Here is an 11,758-nt window from a genome sequence, read left to right on the forward strand (position 1 = left end):
ATTGCATGCCATTGCAAATGCTGTTCTTCCTGTCTGCAATGCCCCACCTCAACAACTCTGAATTATTCTTCAAGAAATATGCCAAGCATCCTAGAAGTCTTCTCTTACCATATCCTGAAGGAGGTATTTCTTCTCTGTATTGCCATTATCTCCCAGGCTATTGGAACAATTATGGGATTGCAATCCCAATATTGATTTTCTTTTTTTAATAAATGGTTTTCTCATTTGACATTCCTTAACTGATAAACTTCTTAAGGACCATATCTTGTTTTTCTAAATATACGCAAGTATAGCTTTAACATGTGTTAGTTTCTCAATCAATGTATGTTTAATTAATGAAATCCTTAAACATTCTCTTTCTTGTCTTTTGGATATTTCTTTAATTTATGCCTCTTAACCATTTTCATCTTCATGGAGAAAACACTGTGTATGTTATTCCAAAAATTATTAGATGTTTTCCACTGGGATCTCTAAGGCTTGAAGATCTTTGATTAGATAACCACTTTCAAAAAGAAGAGAATAAATGATCATATCAAACAGTATTAATTAATAAAAGAAACAAAAATATACCTTTGGTTGGCTGGCAAGAAAAGGGCAATAAAGATGCTATATTTAAATTGTACTTTTATGTCCCTAGAAATTAAATTCGTATCAGTTTAATAAACACCATACATTTAATATGCTGATTTATTATCAAAGCAAATTGCAGCAGAAAATGGCAATACTTGAAACTAAAACTTTATTGAGAACTTATTCTATTAGTTGCTAGTTCTGTAACCTAAGGAAAGAGGATTTTCTAAGTCTTAGGTTCCTTGACAATGTCATGCAACTAAAACTAAGTAAGTGAGATAATGTATGCAAAGGACTTAGTGCAATACCTTGTATGAAGGGCAATCAATAATATCACCTACCTTAGAAGGTTACTTTGATGGGGTTATTAGATAAACAATTTCACAGAGCTTTGCAAACTGCAAATGAGATATTATGACTTTAATGAATAAAACTGCAATTCATTGTTTGACTTGCCAAAAATAAAACACCGCCTTTAAATACAGCAGTTTCTGAGATTTCCTATTTCTTGGCAGTTGGCCATCAGCCCACAGCCATGCCTTTAGTAAAGACCTTTTATTACTGTGGGATCAGTTAAGGATTGACAAATACGCAAGTTTCCTCAGGAGTAAATGCCTCTTGTCTTTTACCCCAGTTAGGGAGAATGGCAGTAAATGCAGAAGGAAAGTCTCTCTTGTGTACCTAACTATGGAAGTGGCCTGAAAAAGCTAAAACTGCTGTTTGGCTATGCATGAGACGAGCTCAGAGCTGGCAGTTGTTTCATTTGCCCCGTGTTACTTCTACTGAGCGTCATCACCTCTCTGCCAGCCTGGCCGCTGCACACTCCACCCTGTGTCGAATTCACTGTTTTGTCTATTTCCACACCCCTCTCCCCCCCACCCCGACCCCGGTCAGGACTAAGGACAGAATCACAAAAAGAAGAAACGGAATCACAAAAAGAAACTCCTACGCGGTTCTGGCACTGGGCTGAAACGTGCTCAGGAAAGGTAGGGTTCCGGTGCGGCTGTGAGACGCCCATCAGAGGCCAGAGCCAACAGAGACCGAGTAGTGCGTGCCTCGGTCCACCGCGGGCTCGGCAAAAGGCTAACAGTGCTAGATACCCGGCGGGCGCTCAAATATTTGCTGAATAAATGTCTACACTACACAACCTGTTTTGAGTCAATCACATCCCAACCCAGAAAATAACCGAGCTATCTTTGAACTGAATCAAAGTGTCATTTTGCAAATATAAAATCTATCTTGTTCTTGCATCTGCAGGAATAAAACAGTTTAAAAAGTAAGCCTCGTGTTTTTTTTTCCATTACGTGCCAACTTTTATAATTTGGACTTCAGCATGAACGTCAAGCAGCAGCAGAGCAGGGCGAGAGACTTTTCAAAGTCTCCTCCCAATGATATTTCGAGATGACCGGCTCCAGTGCCACTTTCCGCGCTCGAGTTCAAACCCTGGACATCAGGTTCGCGTCTGAGAGAAGTCCCAGCTGCTCCCCCTCACCTCTTGCTGGGGACAACCCTCCCCGTCCCCCTACCCTACTCTCACCTCCCCAGGAAGCCATCGGGGTGGAAAAGATGATGGGTGGTAGGGTCAGGGCAGTCCGAGCAGCCCCAGGTGGGCGCTCTCATGCCCATCCCGCTCAGGTGCTCCCCTGCTTTTGCAAACCGTGCGCTCCAGCGCCCTGGCACCTGGACACTCGGTCCGGCCAGCGGCGGCAGCGCGCGCACGCGCACTCCGCGTCCCCGCGCCGCGCCTCAACATTCCATTCCACGTGTTGCTAGTTGTAGGCGCCACAGGTTCCCCACCTGCGCCCGGGCGCTCGCTCTGGCCACTCCACCCCTGTGCGCGGACTGAGGGGAACCACAGGGCCGGCGCGCCTGGGACTGGCGGAGCAATTCCCGAGGCGCTCAGGCTCACCCCCCACGCTAACTCCGCCTATTCAATCCCGGTGGCTCCCCCTCTTCCCCCTCCCAGTCTTCCTCCCGACTCCTGCCCGCCCCTTTCGCCCTGGTGGTAGGAAATACTCCTGGATCTAACTCGACGTGTCCGGAAAGCCCTGGCCAGTTTCCCTTTCGCTCTGCGGCCGCTGCTAGCAGCCCCGCGGCTCCCTCGGACCCGCGGGTGCAGCCACCGGGGGTGAGGCGCCTGGGGACCGCGAGCCGAGCGGCGGGGCCCCCCGAGCACCATGCTGGACCCGTCCTCCAGCGAAGAGGAGTCGGACGAGGGGCTGGAAGAGGAGAGCCGCGATGTGCTGGTGGCGGCCGGCGGCTCGCAGCGAGCTCCGCCGGCCCCGGCTCGAGAAGGGCGGCGGGACGCGCTGGGGCGCACAGGCGGCAGCGGCGCGGCCAGACCCGTGAGCCCGAGCCCCTCGGTGCTCAGCGAGGGGCGAGACGAGCCCGAACGGCAGCTGGACGACGAGCAGGAGCGGAGGATCCGCTTGCAGCTCTATGTCTTCGTCGTGAGGTGCATCGCGTACCCCTTCAACGCCAAGCAGCCCACCGACATGGCCCGGAGGCAGCAGAAGGTGAGTCGCGGGACCGGGAGCCTTCTGACGCCACTTCTCCCTGAGGTTTTCTCAGGAGAGACCTCTGGGGTGCCTGCCTGCCGTCCTTCTGCGAAATGATCTTAGAGGACAAGACGGTGCTTTCGCCCGCCGGGTACGGGGCTGCTGCGGACACTTCTCCTCCCCCCCTCAGCCCGGGTGGCAGGAGCTGTCAGCTCCCCATCCGTGAGACCCAGACCGACCAACAGCGCCCGCCTTGCTGTGCTTGCACCCGGCAGGAGCAGCTCTGGCCGGATTAGAATGCAACTCCCATCAAGTTTAATTTCTAACAGCAGTGATGCATTCCTGCCCCGTAGCCCGGTGTGGTATTGCTAGAGCTGCGTTTTGCCGTGGGTCGGAATGAGAGTGTAGCTAGGTGAAACAGGTGAAGTCTGAGCACTTTCCTTCTGTTAGCTAGAAAGAAATCTTCACTAGGGAGACGCGTAGAAATTCTCCTCAGTGAATAAAAACCAAAGTTTCCTATACTGCCATACAGCCAGGACATCAAATGCACAAACACTGAGGAAGGTATGCAGCTTTGTAGAATAGTAAGTTATTCTCGGTCTGGGCAGGACTAATGGAACGTACTGTTGATGAAAAACAAGGGATTGATGCAGAATCACTTCATAACAAAATGCTTTCAAAATACTTTGTTTTGTTTCTTGCTTTCTCCCCAAAGAGGAAAGGAGTTTGTTTCAGGTGAAATGTCTTCCAACTTTAGTTTTAAAACAAGACTCAAGGAGTCTGATGTTCTGTAGCAGACAAAGGTAATGACTCAAATTGCCTAAGTGAGTAAATGTTTACAATAGAAACTGTCTAGGAAATTTTGTTAATATTATAATTTGCTGAACCTGGAAGTTTCTGTAGAAATCTGTAACAGTTGCCTCAGTTTGTGACAAGACATGGAGATCCAGAGAGAATGTAGTTTGCTCAAGGTATACCTAGGTGCACAGATATTTATTAGTTTTCTGAGATATTAACTTCAGCATGAGAGGCATTTTTAGAAATTTGGAGAGGTTTTGAATTGACTTGAAATATAACCGTAGTTCAGAGTAGCTTCAGTCTCCCTAACCCCTCTCAACACCCTCCTACATCCATTTAACCTTTATTTTTTGAGATATAATTGATACGTAAAAAGCTGTACGTATTTAATGTGTACAACTCAGTTTGGGGATAAGTATCCACCTATGAAACTGCTTATAGTTAACAAAACTGTATTGTATGCTTAAGATCTACCCTCTTAGAAAATTTGTAAGTATTCTTACCCAACCTTTTAAAACAGGGACAAATGAGTAGCTATTTTGGAGTTATTTATACTTTGGGAATGTTATGGGATATTTCCCTGCAGTTGGAGACTAATCACACAGATCATTCAGGTAACCGAACCCTGTAGGATAGTTCTGAGTCACAGAAAATTAGAGCTGGAAGAGATCTTGAGGTCCTCTAGGCAACTCCTTATGTTGGAGAAGAGAAATAGGTCATAGTATCATTCTCCATGCCAGAAGTATTAAAGCCACCATTCCTCAGGTCAGTTTTGAATGCCCTGCATTGTTTTTGTGAGTGCTCTACTCCACTCCAGGTTGAATACCATAATTCCTAACCAGTTGCTTGTGTTGAGTCTCTCCCGAGGCAGTTACCCACATACTCTTCTCCACTTCAAGTCAAGAAACTGTAGACTTTAGTAGTCATTCTTAAACTAAGTGTAATTTTTGACATATATGTTGTGATATAAGTTCTATGATGTTTATATCATCCAGTCTCCAGCTTTATCATTCATATTGCATTTAAGCTTATTCTTAGTATATTAAAGTATAAAAATAATGTTTGGTGAAGTTAAGAGGCTATTTCTCATTGGAATATTACCCTTGAAGATGTTTTAACAAAAGTCATTTACTAGGAGTTGACTTATACTGTGAATACTTGTTGCATTTTGTTGATGAAGCAGACTCTCCCTTGGTTGTTCAAATAGTGCAGTTTTCTCTGACACCACCTGTTTCAATAAGAATGTTTGTTCAAAATTATTTGAATTGGCAAACAGGTGCATTCACAGTAGCCCTGAGGAGACTATTGTTACAGCCTTATCCAGGCATTACCAAAAATAATTCCAAACTACAACAAAAAAGCAAAACACTACATATGTTCTATGACAAAATAGTTGGAATGCATAGAATTTATATTTTCTAAGTGCTGAGAGCACTGAGTATAAATCAAATTGTGAATTGTTTTTATTTTTTATTAAGATGGATGCCCCGTAACAACCTAAGTATTTACCTTATTCAAAAGCCTCAACCCTCGTAGTAACATGCTGCTTACTAAAAGCAGCTGAAACAATTTTTGGCAGTCTGGTTTCCTCCCAGAGCAAAATGAAATGAAAATTTAACTATGTTCAGGTGCATTTGATGCACAAGCCAATAATTAATGCCAAAAACTTACTTTAAGTCTTGAATTGTACAGTTGGATTATATAAAAGAAGTAACAGGATAATTGAAAAATCACTAATCCATTGTATGTTTTTATTCTGTATCTTCAACTAGTCAGACATTCAGTAAAAAGATTTAATAGTTTAGATTATTGTCATTGAAATGCATATTGCTGCTTACTCCTTTCAACTTTGAGAATTTAGAGATTCAGAAATTGAGATCTGAAAGGGTCCTCATTTTCTAAACAAAGAAAATTAATCACAGAGATAAGAGCTTACCCTAGAGGCCAGGACTCAGGTTTTTCATCAGTCAAAGCCCTTTCACTGTTAGGGCTGGTGAATTTCTATGAACCAGAGCTGAACAGCGCTGTGTTTATTTTTTTCAGCTGCCTAAAATGGCCCACAAAGCTAGTAAGAGGTTGTGTCTGTGAGCTGTTTGAGAAAGCTTAATAGCATTAAATGTGCAGTTAACAAAAATATGTATTTCTTTGCTTTAGGCTGGAATATTTCAACTAAGAGGAATAATAGAAGTCAGGCCCTGTAATTGACTACTGTTGGCTTTACAGAAAATTCTGGGGGTGAGTAGGGGCTAGACACTGACAGAGTGCTGTACCACATGGCCACACTTCCTAAATAAACATATCCAGGGGTTCATGCATGATAGCAGTATGATGTAACAAACAGACATCTAAAAATGACTTAAGGAGTGAATGGTGTTTAAGCCCCTAATGCTTGCTTATCTTGATTACCTTTGCACTGTAATCATGCTAACTGATTATGAACATTGGATGATTCTAGATCATTGGTTAAAGGTGGGATCAGTGTTGAAACTAGAAAAATAATAATATAGATCAAGCAAATCAGGTATTACTTAGTAAAGGCAATTCACATGTCATGCTTTTGGAAAACATTGAGATCTTAGAGGAAAAAGTAATAAAATGGCTCCTTGATAGTTAGAAGGTAGGGAGACCCTGACAAAAATAATGTCCAGCAGAGAAGAGGTAAAGTACTTTCACTCATAGATGTGAGTTCACAAACTTCAGGTCTAAATTCATAACTATGTTTAAGATGCATGTGGCTTAGAGTCTATAGGTTTCTAGTCAGTAATTGCTCTATTCATTATTTTTGTTTTTATTATCAAATTTAGTAAAAGTCAGATGTTGAAAAGAAGCCAACTGTTTTTTAGCTAGACATAATGAAAAGGGAATTAAAAAGATTAAAATGGTATCTAACAGCTTTTTGTATGATTCATATACCCATGTTCTTTATGGTTCAATGTGTATTGCCACTGTAATAACACTAAATTGTGCCTTATTAAACCTTTTTGTATCATAATCACTCCCACCATTTTATATAATTTTCCATGATAGAATCTAAGTTTGAGAAATGTATATATGTATAATGAAATGTATAATACTGTGAGACTGCAGATGGTGGGGAAGTAAACTTGAGTAAAATTGATCTGGAGGAGAGCATTGTGGGGAAATAGTATTGGTTGGAATAATAACACAGTGGGCTTTTTGCCTCCAACTCTCATCTGAATGTTGTACTACAGTAAAATGGCCACTTTTTTCTACCTTTGGAAGCAGTAGTTTTCTTTTCTTTTTTTTTTTTTTTTTATCTTATGACTACTGAGGTGATCCTTAAGCTCAGAGAAAGAGCCAGTTTTATTAAACTTGAGCTATAGATCTACAAAGGCTGAGAATCACTTTTCTTGTGCTAGGTGCCCTGTTCCTTAGTGTTATGTTGCCCTACCTTTGGGGCTTTTATGACACAATCGAGGCCTGATATATACTTAGCACTGTGCATGACATAAAGGAACTTAGCAAATGTCTGTTGTATACATGTAAGTCTTAGATTCAGTCCATGCCTCAAAGAATTAGGTCTAGGATGGAGGAAAGATAATATAAAGGCAACATTAAAGAAAGGGTCTTCTACTCTTTCTTTGAGACTAGTGTTCTTAAACATATTTTGAGACCTCCAGGGCTCACCTCATCTTTCTAAAGAAAGCCATAAATATAGTACTACCTGTTGGTGTAGAACTAATGACTTTGAAGTGACACTTTCTCAGTGCCCCTACCAAACCACAGAGACAAATAAGCATCACTGAATCTCACAGTATGCCTTGTTTTCTTGCTTGCAGGTTTCCAACAGATCTGGTGATAGTCTAAAATGCTATGCTCTTAGGGAGCTAAGATCATTTATCCCAGCAGTCTTCAACCTTTTTTGGCACCTGGGATTGTTTTCATGGAAGACAATTTTTCCACGCAATGGGGGATGATTTTAGGATTTTTCAAGCACATTTCATTTATTGTACACTTTATTATTATTACATTGTAATATATGATGAAATAATTAATTTATCCTTTGTGCTCCTTAGGCTTTGATTTATTATGGTGCAAATACGGAAACGATGAGTTATGTTGTTTGCTGCTGTTAATAATAGAGAATATTTTGCCCTGTGGGGAGTGAGTTGGAAACCACACATTAAAGTAAAACCTCAGACTGGACTTAAAATGGTGTCTCAGAGAAAAATGCTTGTTGCTTCCACTGATTCTTCTAACCCTCCACAGGGTATCCTGAGATCACAGCACTTAATTTGGAGGAATGAGTTGTGCTAATAAGAACTCAAATGGATTAAGCAATACTGGCATTTGCTGCTTTCTTTCAAAAATGAAATCAACTAATTTTGATATATAATGACTACTTATAAAGTGAACTAAGATATTTCAATTGTGTATTTTCCCTTTTCAGATTTTTTTTTTTTTTTTAATGGAAACAGCTCTCTTTGTACTCTCATAAGATAAACAGCATGGTTGTGAGGTCTTTCAAAACAAAATTGAGAAAGCTGACTGTCAGATCATAAAGTATACGAATTCTGAACGGGACATCTTTCCAGTTATCATTTGCTAGTGAGGCACACCACTTTTGAGTTATTCTGCTACTTTATGCATTTCAAATTAATTGAGACCTTTCTTTGGGAAGGAAGAGGTGGGTTGTATAGTCATGTAATATTGCTATTTCAGTTTTTAGGCTAGCAAAAGACCTAATGATTGTAAATAGTGGACATACCAGTGAGACAAACGACATATTTCCTTGAGTTTGAATAATATTCAAGCATAAAATTATGGAGCTGTTGTTCAAAATGTCTAACATTACATTTTATGACCAGTGTGTTTTAAGTTACTTAAAGATTTTGATATGATTTCCTTTCTTAAGAAGAAAAGTCAGTGATTCTTATCTTGACTGCACATTAGAATCACCTGGAGAGCTTTTAAAAATCTCATTTTCCAGGTTGTACCCTACACTAATTCAATTAATCTCTGGGGGTATAGTCTTAAAGCTTCCCAGGTGATTTCAGTGTACAGCCAAGGTTGAGAACTACTATTCTAAAGAGAACTACAGGAAAATGGCTTATTTTCACCTAAGCAAGGTAAAAGTATTTGCAATAATGAGTGAGATTACTGAGTAATTACAATGATATTCTATATTAAGGAAAAGACAATAGGGCTACTCTACGCAAGGAAAAAAAACACACCTAAGTTATACTCTAAAATTTGTTGAGCCAATACAATTGAAAGGCCGGTACATACTTATTTAGACTTTTAAAAGGTCTTTAATGTGGTAATGTGCTGGAGGCTTTTAAATTACATTGGCAGTTGTGTAATTTATTCGTTATAAAACCACAGGTAAACCACGACATTAGCAACAGAAAATATAATAAATAGTGGACGCTGAGCATGAGTGTTGCTCCCCATTCCAAAATGAACTTGGAAGGAGAATATAGTGAAATCTCAAAAGTTGGAGCTGACACTAATTCCTAACTGAACAGTACATTTCACAAAGGTCTTACGAGATCTTATGCTGTCTGATTGATCCCTATTTAATGGGTGGACTGTTTCCTCAGTGGACGCAGTAGTAATGCAGACAGGCTTCTCAAAAAGTAAACTTTAGAAGGCATTCTCACATAATTGTCTTATTAAATAAATTAATAAAAACTATTTAAACAAGAATTTATCTGAGTTGTGCTGGTTCCAAAATTCTAACATTAAGTGGATAGTAAGGAAAAGCCTCTGTTCTTCACATTGCTTTGAAAGATAAAGTAACTGTTGATTTGTGTTTGGAGGCTGTACTTTGTACAGCATTATCGGTGCTCTGCTTTGCTTCTCGAAACTTTACACATCACTTTGTAAATTTTATGGTTTGAATATTTTCATTTTATAACCTTCAAGTTGGTGATGAGTTTTTACAAAGAAAGTGTTACTGGGGCAAAGGGCCTGAACAATTTAAAGGCTGTCTTCGCCAATCTGATAGCTGAGCTATTTAATTTGCTCCTTTCTCGTTGGTTGTGAGGATGTATTTCTGTATGTGTGTATAGTCTAATATCCTTTCCCCATTTTTCTAGTGAAATTTTGATTTTACTAATTGATGTGACTCTTTTAACAGTATACATATCGAAGGTATCATTCATTTGTACAGTATGTATCTATTGTCTGCCTTTCATTTTGTTTTTAGGTATGCTTCTATTGACCTTTTCCTTAATAACTTCTTATTTCTTATTTATGCTCTTAGACAACTACCCATCTGGAATGAAAGGTTGAGGCAAGAAGTTGTATTTACTTTTTTCCTCAAAAGCTAAGCAGTTGTTGTAGCCTGATTTTTGATGAAACTTTCACTGCTAAACTTTAAGGCCTGACTAATCATATTCTTTCCTTCATTATTTCCTTGGTCAACTATTGAACCCCTATTATGTGAATTTAACACTGTCTAATGTGTTGAGGATATAGTAGAGAATAAAACAAGCAGAAATCCTCTGTGGGCTAATGCTGAATAATTTGTATAATACATATATAAATTGTGTGTCTATAAATTTATTCTAGTTTTTGCAAATGATCGTGTAATTTTGACTTATGAAAACTTTGTATATTTTAATCTCTGATGTTGTTAGTTCGCTTTTCTGTGTCAGAAATTCTTTGATCATTCCTCCTTCCCCTCCCCACTCTTAAAAATAGTGGACCAGTATAGCATATTGATTAGGAAGTCGCTGTGTCTTTAGAGGGACTGGGCTTCACTCTTCTCTGATACTCGTTCTCCGTGTGAACAGGGCACTTCATCTTTCTGGGTTCTCACTAGAATTTTTATAAAATGGTGAGATAATGACCTCATAGAAATCTTGTTGTGATTAAATGAGATAAAGCCTGTAAAGTGCTTAGTATAGTGCCTACTGCATACATATGCTCCAGGTTAGATGCTGTCATTTCTAGTTGTTGATTTAATTAAGCATATTTGGGAAACAATGATATTTTTTTACTATATCCAGTCTTCCAGGAGCATAGCTTACCTTTTCCATTTAGTCAGGCCGCTATGTTTTTGTAATATTTTGTACTTTTCATTATATAGACCCCTTGCATTTATAATCAAGGTTATTTTTAAATATTTAATACTTTTTGTTCTTATTATGACTTATCTTTTTCTATCATCTTCTCAATGTGGATAAATGGGAAACTTTAATTTTTTATGTATAACAGGCCATATTGATGTTATATATTTATGGTATACAGTTGATTATTTTCTTTAGTATTGACCATTCTTTATTTTCTAGGTAAGTGATTGAATCATCTGTTGATAGTGATGGCTTTTGTCTGGTCCTATCCAGTAGCTGTACCTCTTCCGTTTTACAAGTCACTGTACTCTTTAGAATGTTCAGAACAGTATCTGTACTTGCTGCCAACACCATTGCCTTGGTCCAGGCTTTACTGGGGAATGCTTTTGATACTTTAATAGTAAATTTATTGTTGGTTAGGATTTTATGATAGATACTCTTTATTGTTCAAATAATTATCCTTTTATTACATTAAAGAAATAAAAGATATCAGGAATTTATGTTCAATGTTATCAAATTCCTTTTTTGCCTTAATCAAGGTGATTGCCTAGTTTTGTTTTATTGATGCGACAGATTACTAGACTTCCTATTATTAAACCATATTTGCATTGCCAGGTTGAATTCTACCTTATTATGATTGTTTTTTTCTACACCTTTGATTTTGAGTTTCCTGTACTTTTAATTTTTGACTTTCACACCAATATTCATAAAAGAAAGGTCTGTCATTTTCTGTTTTGGACTTTCATGGTCACAGGTTTGGTTTTAAGGAATAATGGTATAAAATGAGAAACATTTTACCTTTATTTGTACTCTAGGATAGTTTTTTTGTTTTTAAAAGAATAGCTTTTGTTT

General features: G+C 39.2%; 1 protein-coding gene across 1 annotated transcript in view; it reads left to right on the forward strand.

The window, feature by feature from the left end:
• Positions 1 to 2,649: 2,649 nt before the first annotated feature.
• CADPS2 (Ca++-dependent secretion activator 2) overlaps positions 2,650 to 11,758 on the forward strand; it is a 645,614-nt gene continuing 636,505 nt past the window's right edge. Inside the window, exon 1 of the mRNA XM_012652730.1 lies at positions 2,650 to 3,086. Within this exon, the coding sequence (XP_012508184.1) occupies positions 2,748 to 3,086 (339 nt within the window). The 5' untranslated portion in view covers positions 2,650 to 2,747. The remainder of the gene's footprint in view (positions 3,087 to 11,758) is intronic.

The sequence above is a fragment of the Propithecus coquereli genome, unplaced genomic scaffold, assembly GCF_000956105.1.
Source record: "Propithecus coquereli isolate 6110/MARCELLA unplaced genomic scaffold, Pcoq_1.0 Scaffold4, whole genome shotgun sequence".
Classification (NCBI taxonomy): Eukaryota; Metazoa; Chordata; class Mammalia; order Primates; family Indriidae; genus Propithecus; species Propithecus coquereli.